This window comes from Hyalella azteca, unplaced genomic scaffold, assembly GCF_000764305.2.
Source record: "Hyalella azteca isolate HAZT.00-mixed unplaced genomic scaffold, Hazt_2.0.2 contig12852, whole genome shotgun sequence".
Classification (NCBI taxonomy): Eukaryota; Metazoa; Arthropoda; class Malacostraca; order Amphipoda; family Hyalellidae; genus Hyalella; species Hyalella azteca.
Genome location: NW_025942796.1, coordinates 1 through 22,077, shown reverse-complemented (window position 1 = coordinate 22,077; position 22,077 = coordinate 1). Strand labels below are relative to the sequence as shown.

General features: G+C 38.0%; 2 protein-coding genes across 2 annotated transcripts in view; one reads left to right on the top strand and one right to left on the bottom strand.

Annotated features, from left to right (window-relative positions):
* LOC108668563 (serine/threonine-protein kinase SMG1) overlaps positions 1-8,987 on the top strand; it is a 35,856-nt gene extending 26,869 nt beyond the window's left edge. The window contains exons 32-42 of the mRNA XM_047883423.1: positions 390-543; positions 1,240-1,359; positions 2,088-2,223; positions 2,965-3,097; positions 4,036-4,108; positions 4,487-4,523; positions 4,859-5,004; positions 5,513-5,672; positions 6,296-6,526; positions 7,480-7,598; positions 8,596-8,987. Coding sequence (XP_047739379.1) covers positions 390-543; positions 1,240-1,359; positions 2,088-2,223; positions 2,965-3,097; positions 4,036-4,108; positions 4,487-4,523; positions 4,859-5,004; positions 5,513-5,672; positions 6,296-6,526; positions 7,480-7,598; positions 8,596-8,673 — 1,387 coding nt within the window. The 3' untranslated portion in view covers positions 8,674-8,987. The remainder of the gene's footprint in view (positions 1-389; positions 544-1,239; positions 1,360-2,087; positions 2,224-2,964; positions 3,098-4,035; positions 4,109-4,486; positions 4,524-4,858; positions 5,005-5,512; positions 5,673-6,295; positions 6,527-7,479; positions 7,599-8,595) is intronic.
* LOC108668567 (nodal modulator 3) lies at positions 8,837-17,827 on the bottom strand (the record flags this gene model as incomplete). The annotated part of the gene is given in 12 exon segments (XM_018155806.2): positions 8,837-10,267; positions 10,897-11,068; positions 11,630-12,740; positions 13,036-13,205; positions 13,749-13,892; positions 14,424-14,568; positions 15,206-15,365; positions 16,099-16,328; positions 16,682-16,850; positions 17,041-17,229; positions 17,556-17,684; positions 17,728-17,827. Coding segments are annotated over 12 exon segments (3,331 nt in total), but the record flags the coding sequence as incomplete, so codon positions are not given.
* Positions 17,828-22,077: the final 4,250 nt, after the last annotated feature.

The following is a 22,077-nucleotide window of genomic DNA, read 5'->3' as shown; positions in this document are numbered from 1 at the left end:
CTTTGTTTCATTTGTTTCACTGTTGCGGTGAAAAAACAAATCCAAATATCGTGCCTGCATTTTTATGTTTTTATAATTTATGAATGAAGCGAGTAAAAAGCATTTGCGGATAGATGGTAATATTTTGAATTAAATTTTTATTTTAACATGTATTCACTTTATTTGAAATTTTGTCTTTTGATTCAAGATGCATTGAGAAAATATGGATTCACATGCATACAGATTCTTTTTTTTTCATATTTGCAGACCGCAGAAACTAGATATTATCTTAAATACTAGAAACTAGTATTTATTAGTAGATGGTACTATTTTGAATTAAATTTTAGGTTCGTGTTTAGTTTTAATGTGCATGGAGAAAATATGGATTCCCTTTAAGCTTTATTGTGCAGGGAATTGACAGCTTCTAGCCCCACAAGCGAGGACTGGTGGCAGGTGACTCATCGTCACGGGGCCTCCTCTGCGGTGATGTGCATGGTGGGCCTCGTCCTGGGTCTGGGCGACCGACATCTCGATAACCTGCTCATCAACTTCAAAACTGGGGAGGTGCGTGATGTTGTTCAGCAACTTCAAACTGGCGAGGTAAGTAATGCTCTTCATCAAGTCCGACACTGGCGAGATGCGTGATGTTGTTCATCAAGTTTAATACTGGCGAGGTGTGTAATGTTATTCAGCGACATCAACTCTGGCGAGGTAACATGAGCATACGTCGTTGATGGNAATACTGGCGAGGTGTGTAATGTTATTCAGCGACATCAACTCTGGCGAGGTAGCATGAGCATACGTCGTTGATGGGCGAATCGCTGTTAATTCAACTGCCATGTTTCTCTAGATTAGAACCTTTATCTTCCTCAGTACAATTGATGAGACTACTAAACAGGATGTTACTTTTTAGGCGTATGTATATTTGACATTAAGAGAACGTTAAGAAGATACCTTCTTTCACCTGCTCCTTAGAAATAGAGAAGCATACATCCAAGACCAGATGGATCAGGCTGCGAGCCTGAACCAACGAAGAACCTGACCCTGCAAACCGAATATTGCACCTTCGGTGCGAAAGAGACTAAACTGATCTGAAGCGCTAGAAACCTCTCCCCTACTACTACTACTACGGTACTACTACTACCTTCTTTCAATACCTCATTCAAGAAATGTTTCTGCTGCAGGTGGTGCACATCGACTACAACGTGTGCTTTGAGAAGGGCAAGNAATACCTCATTTAAGAAAGTGTTTCTGCTGCAGGTTGTGCACATCGACTACAACGTGTGCTTTGAGAAGGGCAAGCTGCTGCGTGTGCCCGAGCACGTGCCTTACCGCATGACGCAGAACCTGGAGGCTGCGCTCGGAGCTACGGGTGTCGAGGTGCTTCATTCTTGACATTTATCTAATAATCATTATATGAGTCGAACCAAATTTCTTGCTGGCGCCGGGAAAAGCATGCTATGGTCTTCAATCAAACTTGCATAAAAGAAAAGCTTTTGCCGAACTAGTACACCAATAATCATTATATTTATATCGATTCCTTCGGTCAATAAAGCCCTCTTGATATCTTCGATCATTGCAATCATCGGGATATATCTGGTTACCTTGCTGAGAACCTCGGTTAAATGTGTGTACTACTGAGTACACATCATTTAAAGTGCTATCTGTAGACTTCGGTCGGGTTTCAACTAAATGATCTTTCTGCTAAATGAATTCCTTGATGTTATAACACACTGCATTATAGCTGAAGTCCTTGATGGTGTGATACACGGCATTTTTGTTCTTTAAACATAGACTGCTTAATCCATAATTGGGCGTGTTCCGACACGCGTGCGATCATAGCTGTGCCCCTTACGACATTTTTTCTTCAATATACGTCAACAGATTAATCCATAATACTACACACATAATTTTTAATGTATAATATATTGTATGTATTATTGTTTTATAGGTCGTGTTCCGTCACGCATGCTATCATAGCTGACATAGCTGTGCGCCTCACGGCCTTTTTACTTCAATATACGTTTACGGAAATAATCCATAATACAACACGCATGATTTTTAATGTATAATACTAATAATATAATGTATGTATTATTGTTTTATAGGGCGTGTTCCGCCACGCATGCGAGCGCGTGCTAGCCACCATGCGGGAGGGTCGGGACTCGCTGCTCGCGCTGCTCGAGACTTTCATCTACGATCCTCTTGTCGACTGGACCCACGATGCTGATGCCGGTTATGCTGGTTTGTTCTTGTCATGAATATAATTATTATATCTAAAGATTCGTTTGATAGTAATTATAATTATTCATTTGTACCTAAAAACTTGTCGCAACGGACATGTTGTAACTAGTCCTACGACGCTGACCCGGTTTTGCTGGTTCGTTATTGTGCTCGATTTCGTTATTATATCAAAAAATGATTTTGCTAGTTACTGTACTCATTTATTTTCACCTGAAAATCTGTCGCACAGACTCCTGTGAATTATGGAATTCATTCTTGCCTGGAAAAGAGTCGTGCTAATAGTTCTTTCGAAGTCTCTTTAACAAGTCGTGATTTATTTGAAAAACCGATCGTTTTTCATTCAGGGAATTAATTAAATCTACATGAAAACCAATTAATAACATTGACGACGGTGGCTATTGTTCTATCCATATATTCTAGAAAATTAAATAGTCACTAAATATCCTTTCGAAACTTCTTTAAACTAAAACTAGTCTTATGAAATATTGCTTTGGACTGTTGATTTTCATCTAGAGATGTTTAATGTATCAATATAAATTAACATGCTTATCTAAATTAAAGTGTAATTCTGCATTTCCAGGAGCGATGTACGGAGGTAACGCGGCCCTGGCGAGCTCGGTTGAGACTTTTTCTAATTAGTCTTATAATAAAATTTTGCACTAGACTCTTGATTTTCATCTTGAGGTGTTGATAATAAATTACCGTGCTAATGTAAATTAAAGTGCAATTCTGCGTTTCCAGGAGCGATGTACGGAGGTAACGCGGCCCTGGCGAGCTCGGTGCGGCAGCGGCGACGTCAGATGGAGCGCTCTCTCACCCTCACCATGTTCAGGGTTCGCTCCAAGGAGATCGCTGCTCCATGGCTCGCTAACAGGTTGCTCTTTCCAGTTTCCACCATCGATAGATTATAAATTAATAATTAATATTTATTTAATAATTACAAAATGAAACGGAAAAGCCTATTCCCTGCCTATTTCGTTAAGCTTAGTGCTCTGTCATTTTTATCCGTTCCCATCCTTTCTCGTGTCTATTATTTATTTCTCGCTTGCTATTAAACTTATGTGTAACTTGCTCTCAAACTTCGTTTGAACCAGACGCCACGACAAATGCTTCGTAGAACAAAAATAGAAGCACTTAACTTCTAGAAAATGATACATGACTTACATGACTGTTAAAGAAACGCCAAGCTAATTAACTTTATTAATTTATTTGTCGTGCTATTTGCTTTTACATTCTTGGTGAACTTGCGCATTCAGCCGACTAATTATATGAGTATTTTAATCATTATCTACTGCTCATTATTATTATTATTATAATGAATATTATCTACTGCTCATTTTATATATACGGGCTGTTAATTGACCATTTAGGATGATTGGAAAAGCTGATTTTTCTTTAGCTTTCAGGGTTTTATTGGCCATATTTTGTTCAACTCAGTGAGAGACAAACTGGGCGTAAATTCATTTAGATGTAAAAACCTAAACGCTTCAAATAATCTTTGTTTATAACGATTGTAATTTAATGAACGGGTTCAACATTTTAATTTGTTAAAACAATCGGCAACTTGTCGGATCTGTATGACAAGATTATTACCATAGATTCGAGTTTAACTTATTTATGATATTGATTGCAGGAATTGGCTTCTAAACGGGGAATCTTATGCGTTCTTCATTCTCCATTTGACTGAAATTAAACTTTATTAGTTTGTATTTCTTGCTCTTCTTTTGCTTGCATTTCTTTTTCTTGACAAACGGTGGAAAATTTACATTTGTATTATTCACTACGTGTTATTGATTGATTTACCTCGGGCAGGGATGCTGTGGTTGTTCAATTAACAGAAATTTGCGACAGCCTGCGGTCCCTTCTGCTGCTGAAGAGCCAACAGGTTTGTAGGACCGTGGTTGAGCGCAATAACTTTACTCATGTTGTTATTATAATATTATTGCATTACTGTCTGTCTTGTTGTCAATTAGCTTCCCAACGACTGAAAACGTATTTTTGAAACTCAATTAACATGTATCATTAAATTTTCTTCGACACATAATTAGAAAATAACGCCATCCAAATTTTACGAATTATCAGAAGTAAAAGAGAAATCAGAGTTTGCAATTATCAATTACCTTTCGGTTTTATGAGGTTATAGGTACATAATGCTCGAATTTCAGTGATCGGCATCCCCATCTCTGAACTTTTTATGTATTTTTAAAATCAGTTTCTTTTAGTCATTTAAAGTTTAATATTTTCAATTACTTTCGTGTTGCAGGCACCTGCTACGACAGCCACTGGTTGCGACACTGAAGGTAATGAACTTTCGAAATTAAAAATGTATCCCGCACTTCCCCTTATTTATACCAAACAGTAAATTATGATGTATTCTTTACGACCATGTTACTGGAAACGATAATCTTAATTACGGTTAACTAATATCGGGTCGGGTTACATTATTCTATTTAGTAGTATTATTGTTGTGCGCTTCTCCGAAATTTAACCTATTGTTTTAAATCAACATATATATATATATTTTTAATATGCCTATCATATTAATTTAATTGCTAAAGCGCCTTGTTTTTTGAGCATTTAATTTATCTTCCTGTTGTTTATTTCCGTGTTAACTTTGATTAAGCTTACTTTTCAGCTGCGACTGATCTGCTAGAGGCGACGGCTGAAGAAACGTTCATTATGATAGAAGTCGGAGATAAAGTTCAGCGTCTGAAGCAGTTGTTCGCTGCGCACCACAAAATAATTTCTGATGTTAAAGATCTTCTCAGGTCTCTTATGAAGGTAAGTAGTTCGCCCATCTTTTAATAAATTTCTCGACAACGACTTATTAATTATACGTCGTTAAAGGGAAATTGATTTTTTTTTTTCATTTATCCTGAACCTAAGTCGGAGTGTACTTGCGAATATTGAAATGGGTTTCTTTATAGTATTTATACCGTAGATTCTACTGCATTTTAACAAGTCATTCCCGAATCATTATCATTGATGGACGTATCTCTAGCACGCATGACTTCTTACGAAAAATTTATTTTTTGAAATCGAATGATTGACGAGTTAGTCATAAACTTTACGACGTGGTTCTCACATTTCAGTATCTTAAGATTTGACCTGGACTGCCTGGCAGCAAGTGAGGTTACCTAGGTTCATTGTTGATTTGGGCTGTGAAATACGTGTTTTTTCATTACTTAGATGATTCATAATAGAGTTCATGCTCGTTTTATTCTGCTAGACAAAGAAGAACATTGTGTTTGTCTTCTCTCTTGAACTGATTTATTCCGTTCTATTTCAGTTGAAAGACAGCACTGGCGAGAGTGTGTGCGACTTCATTACTCGGTATCGTGCATACGCCGAAAACGTGACAGGGTTCATCAAAACTATAATTTCCGGAGACTTTCGTGCTCAGGTCGCGCAGCTCACCAAACTCGGTGAAGACTTCGTGGCCGTCACAGGTGAGTGGCTCATAACTGAAAAAATATAACTCAGTAGTCACTGCAGTGAGTGACAGAGAGCGCATTTTCTCGTCGACGAAAACTTGAGGTCACGGGCAGACAGACGGACGGACGGACATGGCGAGCACAATAGTGCATTTTTCCATAAATGATAAAATGCGCTAAATACGCTCCTAGTTCGACAGTTTCATTCTTTAAATGACAGAGTGGTAGTGTGGTTCAAGTTAAGAGTGCCAGGATTGGAGCAGTGTGTTGTGGGTTCGAACCCAGCTTCCCGTAACAGTCAGGTCACAGTCAGCGAGGTGGCCGGGTGGTTGAAAACTGCATGATTGGAACAGTGAGTTGCGGGTGGAAAGCCCAGCAACTGTGAGAATTTTGCCACGTCAAGAATCGGGAACTTATAGTAAAAGTCTTTATAGTTTATTATTTAGATATCACACAAATTAAAGATACGTCATTACTAGCCTAATAAACAGAGTTCATTACGCTATTTTTGGCCTAATGAACTCTGACACGATTACTACTATTATTACGACTTACATTTAGGTCCTCAATCGCATTTGATAATGCTAGTCATGTTTGGCGAGCAATTAACTCGTATAAATTATATTCATGTTTTGCAGGAACTTTCTACACAGAGCTACTATCCTTGTGTGATGATGCGAGCGAACGTCGGTCTCAAGACATTGCTTCAAATTCAGCGAAACCTAAAAGCGTGGATACGTCTATGTCTTGCAGTGCCGTTTTGCCAGCTCAATTCGCAGCTTTCACAGACTCACCGGAACAATCTACAGACCAGTCACAGATAGACTCAAGAGAAAAAGAAAAGGGGTTAAACATTGTATCCAACACAGGTACGTATAAATCAAACGCATCAACCAGTTTATCTATTGTGTCCAAAAGTCACGGTTTTTATTACCCACTCGTAATCCATTCTCTAAATTCAACAAAATTCCGCTGTCCGAACCTAACAGAACGCGGGCCAGAGCATTTGAAATGTCTTGCATGCCAGTCTTTTGAAATCTTAAACATGCAGGTTAATTTTTTTTCGACGCAGTTATATTTTTTACTCACCAGTATTGGCATTCGTAAAATCATTTGGAGTTTTTGTTTTGCTGTCGAGAAATGGTATGTACGGCATGGATAGGGCGACCCTGCGATTATGCCTTATCTCTATGTGTCCTTTCGCGGAGCATTTGTTTCTACCAACCTGATGTATATTCTATGATATTATTCAGTTGAAAACAAGTTTCCGCGACTAATTGAGTGCCGCCAAGGTCCGTGTTTGTATCTTGCAGACTTCTTTTGTAAGTTAAAGCACTTGGGAACAGAATAAGCTTAGTACGACAGTAGATACTTACGACCATCACTCATGCCGAGTAACGGCAACAACGAGCACATTAGCTCGGAGATGCTGGGTGTAATCAAGTTTAATTCTATTAGTGCGTTCAGTGCTTGTATAGAAATGATCTTTCCACCCCACGGAGAGCTCTTGTGCCAACAACAAGTAAACTGTCGTAACGTCTAGTATATCAGTGTGAATATTCCGGCAGTGCAAACTCGGCGTCTAAACTTATCTTTCATTGATAATTATCAATGATAAGTTGAGGATCGAATGAAGCACATTCGGTTCGAAGTCACAGATGTCTTTAATCTCGAAAATTTCATTCCTGAAATGTTTATACTAACGCAAATGACGCGAACCGTATGTGATTACAAGCAAAAATTCTGTATATGTGGTTAGAATGTCTTGCTGCTACCCAGTAAAGTCGTGTCTGATTTTTTAACATTGAGTAATTGGTTGCAGGTGCGGGAGTTCAAAACAACCCTTATGCGGTTGCGGTGTGGCGACGTATGAAGTGCAAGCTCGAAGGACGCACGGCAGGTCAAGATGACACGTGTCCAGCTCTTTCTGTCGCCCAGCAGGTTCGTAAATGTCTCTCAGTAAGTGATAATGGCTATTGATGATATCATGCTGGCAAGTGACAATTGATTTTTGGCCACGCTAACACGTTGACTTTTATTCTTTCATCTTGTAGTATCATTTAATTTTTTCTACTATTTTGACCCAGAGTTGCCAGACGGTCTTTTTTTCCGGACAAATTCCGCGATTGAGTTTTTTCAATTGCGTTGGCCGGCTAAAATTAATGTTAGGGTTATTTCATAATTAAATTTCAAAACTGCAAAAAAATTGAATTTTACAGCAAAAAGTTCATAGGTATATACAAGTAGTATATTGAGTTATAGGCCTTATTTGTTCGCGGACTTGGCCGTTTTTTAGGCCCTCTGGCAACCCTGAATGATGTACCACTACGTCATGGAGAAATAAAATTTGTGGCACCTATATGTACCACTTAGGTGTCAACGTGTTAACTGTCAGTCTGGCAAGTGATAAGTGCTATTTATGATCTCATTCTGGCTCTGTCCACCCAGCTGCATTGCCTCCAAAGCTCCTCATTCCCGGAATCGTACCAGGGCCTTCTCGATGATGGTCAGATATCATACCCTATAGATCACATGCAATTGCTGTATAGATCACATGCATATACCAGCAATTATTTCTTGGTGATTAAAAAGATCCCTATATAATTGGACTTCTATTCACAAAGATGCAAAGAGATGGTTGGTAATTTGAAGCACGAGCGGTTTGACTGCCTCTCCTAGTAATAACGAGCTTTTTAAAATGAATATGTCTTAACGAGAGAAAATTTTTGTAATTACCGGAACAACTAAACATTTTTAACCCCTAATACTTCGATAAAAATTTGTAACAGAATAGTGATGCGCATTAACTGTTTAATGCGACACCACATAGTTATGCGACATATTGCATATGTTTAATGCGACATAACACGTATGCAAATAATTGCAAATGCTAAGACATGTAGGCCAGCACTTTGGATAAAACAATTCAATTTCTCAGGTTGATGAAAGCATCGCAGCAGCGAAAAGTCTCGACAACCTCGCAGTAATGTATGAAGGTTGGACGCCGTGGGTGTGACGGACCGACCACCATCGCTCGACTAACGAAATGGAGGATACAGCCAGAAAAAATTGTTGAATTACTTTGTCGTAATAGTAGTACATTCAGCTCGTAACCCTAATGCGCCTGTTTCCTGGTGAAAAGTGAGCTCCACACCAAGGCAAGAATTGAATCACTAGTTGGGCAAAGTAGATTTTGTATAAATTAATACGAAAACCAAAGAATGGTAAAAGATTACAATAGCTACAACTTACATATACAGACCCTTTTGAGGCTAGAAGAATTTGTAAGGATCAATGTACACAATATTTGATTATCACTTGAAAAATGTTTATTGTATATTTATCCTACAGTATTGAAGGCCGAACACACATGAGTCATCGATTTTATTTCAACTTTGGCAGAAATACTATTCGTGTTCGGAAGTCTGACGGGAAAATGATTAAGTTTAAGCAAACTAATAGTGAAAGACCCAGGGCAGCACGAAGAATTGATACGGAGCTTTGACACCACACGTGCACGCCAAGCAATGAAAGCTCGCGCCTTCAGCCGCCGAACGGTGTGTTTTGCTTGACGCAAATGTTCGACATTTTCCGGGTTCTTCACAGTTCAATCAACTCCTGTTACCTTGAGTCTCTCGGAACAAGTTCAGTTCAAGTTATTCGCCCAATTCATTTTCATCTCAAATTTTGGGACAATCCTATAACTACCAACGCTGAAATGGATCCGGGATCGTCTGTGTTATAATAATAGAATCTTCAGGTTATTAGATCAATATTTATACCCTGCCGAGTTGTTCTACTCCGCACCTTTGCCTGAAGCGGGTTACTTGATCAAACAGACCCATGATACTACACATCTCAAGTGTACATATTCTAATGTGGCATATTCAAACTTTCACATGTTCTGTTGAAGTGTATACTTATCGCTATCATTGAGTAGATCATGTAGATGAAACCACACGTTAAGTTTCTAAAATAAAAACTATTCTAACAATAGACTAGCTCATTCTCCTCACATTGTTGGTGCCCGATACTCCGTTGCCGCGTTTATTCAGTCTCTCGCCTATGATCTCCAGTGCCCAATCAATGCCAGGCGCAATTTTCTCGTAATTAGCCATCATGGCGATAATGATTATTGCAAAGAATAGCCCGGCCATTGTGTTCTGACTCATCTCGGCGTCGATATTCCTGAGCGAAGGCCTGAAGTGTAACTTCACGTTTTTGAAGCTCGAATCAGCTACGAAAGAAACTTCGGGAGTCCGGTATGAATACATCATCGTCGAGAGACTAGACTCGAGGCTAACTGTATAGGTCTTACCGTCAGCAGTCATGGAGGGAAGCATGAAAAATGCCTGGTCAGTGAGTTTGATGGTGTGTACCGGCGAGTCGGGAACGTCTTCGCGGTACACTTTAATGCTCAGGCTGCTCAGAAACTCCTTAGGACTTTCCACGGATCCCACGACGTCCATCTGAGTGAAGTGGCGCAGCACAACGAGCTTCAGTCCCGTAATGTCTTCCTTCTGCACTTTAACGCGGGTGCTGGCCGGTAACATCCGCTCTATGTGCTTGTTGAGGCTCGCATCAGATTTCAGGCCGATGTCGTACTCGCACTGAAAAAATATGGTAAAATATGTTCAATTTTCATTGATGCTTAAACAAATTTTATTAGCTAGCATTACCGAGCCATCGCATTTATTTTCAATTCAATGTGCCATTTTTTCACTGATATTTTATTGACGAAATTTGCACAGCCAGAGTTACAAACTACAGGCACTACGTCATCTTTGAAACAATGTTTATCGGTATATTTTTATACGATATCCTTGCTACAAATAGGGTTGGGCTCATTTCATTATTCAATTGTAACGAAAAACACTAATCGTGGATCCCATAATTTTTCCTTGAAACCCAATTTAAAGCTTCCATAATAAGCATATTTCCTCTCGTACAAATGCTTATAGATGTGGCTAAATTTAAACACTCACCCATACATTGATACCATACACTTTATAAATTTCTCTCAGTACTACCTAACTTGAGTATGAGAATCATTACTAAAATATCTTACCTCTCCATTATTCCACCTCTAACTGACAGATTTCTCTTAAGGATACTAAAGTTTGAGTGAGCACTACTACCAACTAATCTTCCCTTTCTACTGCCCCACCCTGAACTTGATAGATTTCTCCTAAGAACTTATTAATTTAGTTAGAGGATCAAAACTAAGTGATCGTCCCACCTTGGGTAGCAGTCCACGTATCCTGAAGGCACCAGCATCATCGGTGACGGCTTCTTCCAAGTATTGTTCACAATTTTCGCCAACGCCCCGCGCCTCCAAAGCCACGTCAGGCTCCAGCACGCCCGTCAGTGACATGCTCGTGCCAAACGCGCTGTACGCCACGCGCACTCCTCTGTTCGAAGAAGCATGTGCTCATGACAGAGGCTTGACGCTCGAGAAGTAGAGAACATGTTATGCTATAATTATACAGAAAATTAGGCTTTAAACGACACTTGTCAAAAATGTTGTTGACTAACATGCACTCATGACCAAAGCTTAGCACTAACGAAGTTGAGGATACGTACGTAGTTTATATAAAATTTAACTGAAGATTTACATACTTTATGAAAAACCTTGTCAAAAAACAAGAGCTCATGAAAAAGGTTTAGAGCCTAAGATTATCCATCCAATTTCTTGATCTCATTATACGGGGAGTTCAAATAGACGTCATCTTAGGTTAAAAAGGCAACTAGCGAAAAATAACATAGAAATTCAATTGTGCTGTATTGTGAGGTGCTTTTAGTGATCTAGTAATACAAATCGACCGAGTCAAAGATAAGAGGCATTTATAAATGAAAATAGGTTTTTAACATGATAAAATAACGACTGTCGGTATAGCCTAGGCAAAGCTTTATTTTATAGGTGATGCCTGGGAAGATTGGTAATCTAATCTATCTACGAGAACAATACGAACGTGATTTTGATGTTGATGGTAGCTCCTTGTTCGACTGTGACCATCTTTGATGGAGGGTCGAAGTTGTACTCTTTCATTGCAGTCCTAAGGAAATACTCTCCCGGTAGAAGCGAATGAAAAGTGATGGAGCCGTCATCTGCGGTGAGGCTGTTCTGGCGATAGCTCTTGCCGCCGGACATGGATACCACAACTCCCGAAAGAGGTTTATTCTGTTCGTCTTTAATAAATACGACGACCTCGGCGAGCTTGAATGCTTCAAAATTTCCTTTATCATCTAGAGCTGTGAGAGTGTAACCTGTGAGACTCGCAGTTATGTTGTAAGAGACAGAATTGTCAAGAGGCCCTGCTTTGTACTTGCCCGTTTTGTCAGTAGTATACTGATGCTTCTCATTGCCAGCAGAGACAATGATATTGACGCCAGCCACTGCAGGCTTTACGCTGCCGTGAATAAATAGAGCTTTCTCAGCCTTGAACGAATAGGCATCAGACATGCACTCGGAACCGACGGTGAGCGACTGTTGCTTGGGATTATACTGAAAAAGGTCATCAGATGATTGAGGCACAAGTGTGACATGATCTCCTTCCTTCATCATATCTTCAAAGGTATACATGTTACCAGCAGAGGACTTCGGCTTGAGGGTTGTTTGCGATCCATCAGAGTGCGTCACTGACAGCGTGAACGCACCGGGTTCAGAACTCTTCAAAACACCTGATACTGTATGGCGCGTCGCTACTAAGGAAATAAGTGATGGACTTGATGTCGTCCACGTGTATGAGGGTGAGGTGAATTGATGACAGCTTTCAGGTGTTAGCGAGTAGGATCCAGGGCCAGAGAGACATGACTTAGTGCTACCTTTCTGTACGTCCAACTTCCCGGTAAGGGCTTCTGCAGAGCTTCTTCGAGAGTAGGCTAAGGTGGCGGGATGAGAGGAAGTCACTGTCAGAAGGTATCCAGATTGAGTGAAGGTGACAGCAATGTTCTCTGCGTTTAGTTGTGCTTTGACAGTTTTTTCCTTGAAACACCAATCGTCTTTTTCAACAGCAATTTCATAAGTGCCAGGTACCACTTCCTTGAAAGTTGCAGAGACTTTCTTCGAGTTTTTGGTACCAACTGAAAGAAATAAAGTTGAGTTAGAATTGTGACGGTTTGTATGATCAACAATCTGCATCATTCACAATACATCAGATGAAATGAGGAATTTTAACTACGATGAAATTGATAAGCCGAGATATTCACGTGCAGTAAGCCTAGCAAGCTCGGTGTAATGAAGCCAGTTATGCCAAGATAGAAATTGCACATTTCAATATCATTCATCAGTGAAGAACAGATCAGATGCACTGGATGCGTGATAGGACTTATTTGGCAACGTTAGCCATCACTGAGCTTGGTGATAAAGAGGTCTCACCAGCAGGAGCAGATCTCTCGGAGCCGTCAGCAGCAATAAGGCGGAACGGTATCGTGGGGCACGCTTCTAGGCAAACGACAGTAGCTGTGATCTCTCCCAGGAACTGTGAGAAAACCATTTCGGGCACAACGCCTTCGCGCACGGTGAATGTATGCTCAACGGGGCCGAACCTAAAACACAAGTCCCAACGGTTCTCATTAAAGCATTTCACAAACAAATCAAGGTTTGGGCATCCTATTCCATTTCTGACTCGAGATATTCTTAAGTCATAATTGAGGAAATGGTATCAGGATTATATATCAAAGTGGAAAAATAAATGTTTCAAATCATAGTAAGCCAATTACTGGACAGCAAAAAAGTCGCCTGTGCGTGAGCGAGAAAATATGTCTGCAATACACCGATGCACAAGGCCAATCTTTCCTATATTGATTTGATAAATCTTCCTAAACTTTGGAAGAGAAGCTAGCAACAGGCAGGTTTAGTCTGTCTTTACACTTTCATTCCATGATCGTCATCATTCAACGTGGTTCAATGAACATTTAACTCAATTAAAAAAACATAAAATTAATTACATTAAAACTCTATACATCACATAGAACCTTTGTCAGCAGATACGGCAATCGTCGTTAAAGCTATTCATGTTAAAAGGATAGTAAGTAGAGTTGACGTCTGAAGACTGAGGGTTAAAAACGCTACATATATTTTCGATATACCTGATGCCACTTTGTTGCTGCAGTTGCGATAGCTGCACGGCAGCAGAATACTTGCCCGGAGACAGAAACACGCAACCCTTTTTGGCGACAGCGTCTGTATTAACGACTTTCGCAACACCGTCAATGCTGGTGACCAGTATGTTCCTGAAAGTAGATCACCATGAAAATATTAATGAAGGGTCTACAAGGGAAATTATTTAAAAAATTATTAAATCTTACCAGGATGCACAAAATCTCATCCGTGGAGTATCATGCAAAATAAAATTTGAGATAAAGCCTATCCTTACATACCGATTAGATCAAGTTATCAATTGCATATATTGCGCCGCATTGCAACAATTATGTTATTAGCAAATAAGTACTACAGCAACTAATTATATTATTAGCAACTAAGTACTACATACAACTCAACGGATGTGTGAGCAGTGATTTAAATCATTTTAATTTAAGCAGGAATGTGCCACATTGATCTATGACCATGAATCGGTGCATAGGATCAGGGGCGGTACAAGTGCAATAACTCAACTATGCCCTGAGCCGGCTCGCGTGGTGGTCTGCTTTGCGACGCGGACTTCCTTGCGAGACCGGACCCAAAGAACAGCAACAACAACCACCACCAAATCAGGATTTCAAACTGCATACAATTAGCCACATTGCTATTGGCATGCTACGTACCACTTGTTGATAGCCTCGTCAGTCTTGTGCGAAGCTTCGTCTAGCGCGATCCTGAAGCAGACATTGTAGTGGGATGGTGAAATGACAGGCAGGAACGGCTCTGAGGCGGTCAGGCTCACAGCAGTGGTGGCAAACAGGACGTTCTCTGAGGAACACGGACCAGAGTGCAATTGAAAAAGAGCAATAGGAATACATATCATCACAGGACGAACAACCTGAAATTAGACAACATCTACATAACTCAGGTGATATTTTGCAACTGAGAAAGTCACCAGGCTGGATCGATCTTTATTAAATGAACCACAATTCATCGAATTATACCCTCAACACAGAATGACATTATTCGAATAGTTTGATGCACTGCAATTTTGTTCATATATATGCAAGTGTTATATCGGTATCAAAATTTTGATGGTGATGGAGTGAGGACAGAAAAATAATTTTTTTCAAAAGTAACCATATTTCTGAAAGAGCTCAAACTACAATAATATAATTATTGTAGCTTGACAAAATAAACAAGTTGATATCTTCGGCCATATCTTAATCCCTCCGATTTATGTGGAAATGTGGATAGCAAACTGAAAGCACTTTCGCTAACTAAGGCTTGGTAGGCTTGATAAAACTTTCAAATCATTACATTTTTTTTAAATTTGTAATATATAAACACGAATACAATTGAAAAAAATTATTATTAAATTTACAATGCTAGTCTGTCAATCCAAAACAAACGATAGTGGACATTGCTCCTTAAGTTGCAGGGCACACCAATAATTGTAACTCACCAGCAGTTACAGTCACTGTATACTGGCCAGGTTTGATGCTAGGGATGGTGTAACTGCCGTCCTCTGCTGTAGTTACTTTATGACTGCCAAGAGACACAGCAGCGCCAGCTACACCAGCACCGCCCATGCGGACCACTCCTGACACACTGAAGCCCTCCACCTGCGACACCGGACAAACTCATTAATGCTTGATATAATTCATTTTTCAACAAATAACAAATACTAGTAATAAAAGTACAATTATTTTAGTGTACAATTATTAAACAAAAAAATTAATAAAGGACATTGTCTAGAACTCAATCAAGCTTGCATCTAAGCCATTACAAATAAAAATATCGTTAATGACGCATCAGCCGATAGTGTTTAGCTGTTACACCTAACGCGCACTCCTATGATTAAAATGAAGCTGTCCCAATCAAAAGATACAGGTATTGTTTTATTTTTAGCAACATGACTCAGTTTTGAATCCGTCGAAATGTTATTAGAATTGTATTTTAAGATATTTTTATCCAATTTATAATTTAAATGGGATCCTGGTGACTTAAATGGCAGTGGCGACTCATGCGTCATTTAATAGATAACTTTGAGCCACACAAGGTTTTTCTAGTAGCTCTAATCAACAGAGGTACTTGGTGGTCAACTGGAAATTTTCAAGCACAATATCAGACCTAACGAATGAGCTTAAATTGTCGCTATTCATATTCCTGTAACAATTAGCTACAAACAATTTCTCTTCTCTCTTCCTTCACATTTTTGGCTCAACAGAATTTAAACTGGCAGATAATAGTGAAAGTACGAAAATTTATAGCCTTCAATGGTTTGCTTTGAAATATTTTTAACAAGCTAGAATGATTAACTTAAGAAAGGACATCGCGCTCCAAGCCTGAGCTCACTTGGAAGCTTTTTTCCACTTTGGCGTTGTCGTGTAGAACCACAAATGCTACGCTGGGAGGTGAAATGACGTATCGCGTCACTGACGTGTGACGATGAGCGGTAATAGAGTACTTGCCAGGTGCCACGTCAGTGAAGGAGTATTTGCCTGACACGTCCGTGGTGACATGACACAAAACATTGCCAAGTGACGCAGGTGGTTGATAACCGCTAGGTGCTCCCTTCTGGCAGCCTGTAAAATAAAAAATTTAATAAGTGCACTAAGTAAGCAAGTGCATCATTAAATAAACAAGTGTATTTCATCCTTCCAAATCACTATTATACACAAAAAATTGTAACCATCACACGGGATAATTTGTGTGGATATAGAAGATAGAAAAAAGTTGGTTCACATCTTCCCAGCTCATTAATATACACAAACACATTGTAAGCAATTTTGTGCATGGTAAAAGTATGGGAGACACTAAAATAATAGGTTTCTGAATGCAACAAAATGAAAAATTATTGACGAGATCATGAAGAGTTACGAACGTATGCATCTTGACCACAGTTTACAAGTTGTTGAACTAAGCGCAGCAAATTCACCAGGAGGGAAAGTTTGGTAGTGCTTCACAAGGCTGGATTCACTTGAATGTATCACGACACTGACGCCCTCCACAGCGGCACCTTCCACTTTGCCTTCCACTTGATAGCCTCGCACCACGAGTGATCCTGGCAGCACTTCTCCATTTCTGTCACTGATGCTCACAGAGGCCTGGAAATAAATTTTTATATAATGGCACATCGTCTGCACACTCTGCAGCAATTGCTGATACACGTTAAATTGGGATAACAAATTTTATTGGCGCCATTTTTAAAATTGTGAGAAAGAGACGAAGCTTAATTTACGAGGTCAGATTTGCTCAAGAAATTAATATAGAAATTATGCAAGAGTAAATTCACACCTTTTCAGAGATGAAGTTCCAGGAAGGATGAGTGATAGAGACTGAGTACTCTCCAATTGCCAGAGGAGTGAAGACAAATGCGCCATCTTTGTCTGTGGTGGTTTTCTGAACAATGTTTCCTTCTTTGGAGAGAGACACATGGATGCCAGCAGGACCACCAGCTATATCAGCAGCCGCCGCAGATGATACCTATTAAAAATAAAAAACTTAATGATGTAGAGCTGTCCAAAAATGTCATACAGGGCTTATATATCTACTTATATATAACCAATGTTGTATCAAATATAATATTTCAAGTATAACCTTATAAAGAGGATAGATTGAGTTAATGACAGTATGTGTTAATCAGAATTACAACTAATAAAATATTTTTTATGCAATTACATCTTTATTAAATAATATCATTGACATCATAAGTATCATTGATAAATAAGTGTCTTTAATGAAAAAGTTTCAAGTTTACTGGATGAATCTTTTTTAAACATAAAGACTTTTTAATTTGAATAATAAGATACCTTTCCCAGAACAGCAAATCCCTTGAAGTAGAAATTAATGTCTTCCTTGAGGCTGCACAAATCTGTGGCTCCATCAATATCAACAGAAACTTGGGCTGGCTCAACACTCCAGCCAGGCGGGGGAGCTACCTGCAACACAGAGGCTTTATTAGCAATCATCATTTAAACTCACTCTGATAATGAAGCTTCCTTTGCCGTCAATTGGCATGAAATAATAACCATCATTTGGTGCACAGTCCGTCTCATACTTCAGGCTTCCTTGTGCAGTGAATCTGAAAAATTTGTTGCTCTTACATGCAAAATAAGTCTATAAAAGGTCTTAGCAAGTTTATTGCTATAATGCTATTAATTACTAATTTTTATCATCTTGTGTAATATATCATTATGGTAAGTATATTTTAATTGTGTTCCTAAAAATCTTGCAACTCTTTGCCAAAGCAAACAGGAAGACAGCAATGCCAAAAATTGGCCTATATTTGCACAATAAATTCTTAGAATTCTATGATTACTTATGGATTTATCATCTGATTGTAGAATTGTAGAATGGTAGTTAGATTCACTTGATTTGACTAGTAAATATTCAAATGTTTATGACAAATGTATGGCTCCCACATTGTACATTGCATTCAAATTGCTAACTTTGAATAAAAATAATAAAGCAATGGCATTTTTGTTGTCTGAGTATCTCAGTAAAAATTGTTAGTGAATCAGGTCCAATTGTAAGTTTTTCTTTAATTTATACTTTAAAATATGTCCAATATATTTTAAGCACTCAAACTCAATACAGGAACAATTCTTCTCCAGAACAGAACTTAGCAGACAATCATTAGAAAAATTGTATGGTAAATTAAATAGAAACAATTTGAGTCCAATTTTGTGTCTTGAGTTTATTTAAAGAAGTTTATTAGGCTGTTAATGTTAGATTAGTTCAGTTAAAAAGTTAATTCATGTAAATAATATGCATTTAAAAATTACTTTTTAAAGACAACACTTCTAAAGAATACAGTGTCTCTGATTTTACACATCTACAATGAATTTCTAATTTAATTTTTATATATTAAAAAAGTTAATTTATAAATTTTTTCTGATATATGAAAAAATGAGCTTTTCAAAATTATTTATTGTGTCAACTGATTCATGCATTGTCTCCGACTTTATGAAAGTGTGCAAAATTTCAGATTGATTGGAGAGGTAAAAGTGTGTTAAATATTGATTATAAGATTAGTGGCAGACAGACAAACAACAAGGAGTGAAGTTAAAGAGAAGTGTTGTAAAATAATATGCGTTTAAAAATTACTTTTAAAAGACAACACTTCTAAAGAATCCAGTGTATCCAGTATTACCATGTTACACATGTACAATGAATTTCTAATTTTGTTATGAAATGTTAAAAAATTAATTTTTTAATTTTATTTTTAAACTTAAAATTTTTTTACAATGTTTCAAAATTATTTATTCTGTCAATTGATTAATGAATTGTCTGCAACTTTACGCAAGTGTGTAAAATTTCAGATCGATTGGATAGGTAAAAGTGCGTTAAATATTGATTATAAGTTATATAGCTCAGACAAAATTTTCAATTTTTAATAGTACCTACCTATATAAAAGGAAATTTTTACAATTTTCAAAATTATTTTTTCTGTCAATTGATTCATGCATTGTCTCCAACTTCACGCAAATGTGCAAAATTTCAGATCAATTGGAGAGATGAAAGTGTGTTAAATATAGATTACCGTATAAGATTTGTAGCAGACAGACAAACAAACAAGAAGTGAAGTTAAAGAGAAGTGTTGTAAATAGAGAACAATTCTCTCTATTGGGCTAACATTGGTAAATATAGTATTGAATGTCTTCAATAGAAATCATCATTACTGACATTAGTAATCTGGTTGGTGAGAAAAGAAAGGACTTATCACAGATATTATGTATAAATTCTGATGACTTTCCTGTTTTAGTGGAATTTAAATTCTGATTTTTTACAACAATTAACCTATTTCCACAAACATCTTGGTCACTACTCACTAGGACTCTAGGAGCAATAGTGATGCAAAAATTATTTATACAGATGCAGCCAGTATAAATGGATTGCATTTTGCAGTCTCTAGCCAAGTAACAAATTCACACCCAAGGTGCCTATGTAAGATTTTAGGGGATGAAAGTCCCAACTCACAATCACTCTTATTATGCAATCTTTAGATTGCAATTTACAATTGATGTAGCCAGTGACAGATAAAAGAATACTAGAAGTAGAATAGAAGGGGTGATGGATACCAACCAAAGTGGGTGGCACATGCCAATCTGCATTGTGTTGAACTGTTGATTGATTGCTGATCAGACTTGCATGATGAAGAACATGGATAACCTAATTAGGCTAATGAAGGACAAGATGTCTGATCAATAACAAAGGGAGCTAATATCTTAACTTGAAAAGCCTACTTCATAGTCTTTTTAACAAGAAAAAGAGTAAAAAACTGATTATTATGGCTTCAGAATAAATAAATTTTTTGGGTTAAATTTAAAAATCTTGTAGCCAGGATTATAATTTTCCTACTTGTTTCTGAAATCTCACAGCGCAGTGTGATAAATTTTGAATACATTTGGAATCTTGCAGTTGCAGTTACAGCCAGGTTGTGCACTTTTGTTAACAATTGGATAGGACTCATAGGAGATAATTCATCTGGCAGAAATCTCGCTGTTCTGGAATTGGCAGGATATGGGATACCTATAGTTGCAGCCCTAAAGGTAGATGTTTTCCCGCTTGCTTGTGGCTATGTATGTTATGCACATGCAGTTAAATACAATAATAATTAAATTGAATCTTCTCTCTTAAAAATATCAAAAAAGCTCTAATTTTTATATGGGTTCCTACAAGAATTTTTTTCTATGGCAAAGGACAATACAAATTCAATGTCACAAATGATAACAATAGAAATGCAATTACACCTTAATAAAAAAAGGTACTTTTTCTCTAACTCATAAGTCACAGCTGATATATAATATGAATTATCCATTAGTCACGCTCACAACAAGAATCAATGGCTCATAATTTCATTTCATTTGGCTGCCAATTGGCCAAAATCTGACAGAGTGACAAAAGGTATTATTGCAGATTAACTACATCCAAAAAAAAGGGTGTTTTTTTTTTTAATTATATGTTTTNCGCTGTAGTAAATATTTCAGGTCTCGCTGTAGTAAATATTTCAGGTCTCGCTGTAGTAAATATTTCAGGTCTCGCTGTAGTAACTGTCTCTTATACACATCTAGATGTGTATAAGAGACAGAAGTATTACTGCCAACCAGGCTGGAATTCTAAAATTTGTGGTTCACATAAAAAAAGCGTTCCGCCTTAAAAAAAAACGTTCCAGGCAACTAGAAACAGGTTTGCAGGCCGTCAGAAATAGGCTTTGGTTGCGGTAGCTATGATCATATGAACGTCAAGTCAGGCAACACAGAGAAGGTCCCATGCAAGATTTTTAATTGCGCGCGTCACTCACAGATGAGCAAGAGGGATGGATCTACAGAAGGAAATACTATTTACTCCCAACATAATAGTTTCAAATTAAGTATAAAAAAAACATTTATGGCACCGATTCATTACCTCAGCTTTCAAATTGAGGAGAAACTCATCGGCAGGTGGAGAAACTTCTCAAAGAAAAGGCAATGCACAACAAACAACATGACACTTCACAGTTGACTGACTAGAATAGACTCAATAGTCTATTCTAGTAGTACTCGAAAGTAGTACTAGTACTAGTACTAGTAGAACTCGAAAGTCAAAAATTTGGCATTCAAACCTTTAGATTCTGTAAACCTTGTGATTTCTTCATTATTAATACTTTAGAAGACTCAGGCTCACAATATATCAAGTAAAGTTTTCACTCAATTATTGTCTCGAAGTTCGGTAGCTATATCTGCAGTAATGTTCTGTAGTTACCGTACCCACCGATTGCTTAATGAGAACTAACCAACATGCGAACCATCATTACATTCCCGCCACTGTTGCACATGATTGATTCTGCATGCATGTATAACATTTATGAAGATTATTAAACCATTCTGATTTCTGTTGAATGTCAGTTACTGATAAATTTTTAATGTCAAAGAATTGGTATCTTTCATTTTTTCACATGACTATATTGATGTCGGTTTCACATTGGTTGCCGGTGCAGTTGGTATCCCTGCTACCTTCTTTGTCTACGTTTTTTTTTTTGTTTGGCTGATCGCAATGAAAGGAGATTGTATGTCTCAGCTGCTTGCATCGGTGGTCAGTTTTGTATTTGTGGATTGAATCATAGGCAGTTTTTCATGTATTTGTGAGTGAATGTACATAGTGAAGATGTTATTCTTTGTGATTTCCATCATTAATGACATAACTACACTACTGTATTATGCTCTTGAAATAAGAATTGTAGCATTACGCATTAAGTTAGCATCAGTGCGTTAACATTGTGTGCATTTGAGGCGGTCCCTTCTAGCTTTCTATTGCTGATTGGATTCCAGTGGCTGTGACGTTGCACACGTT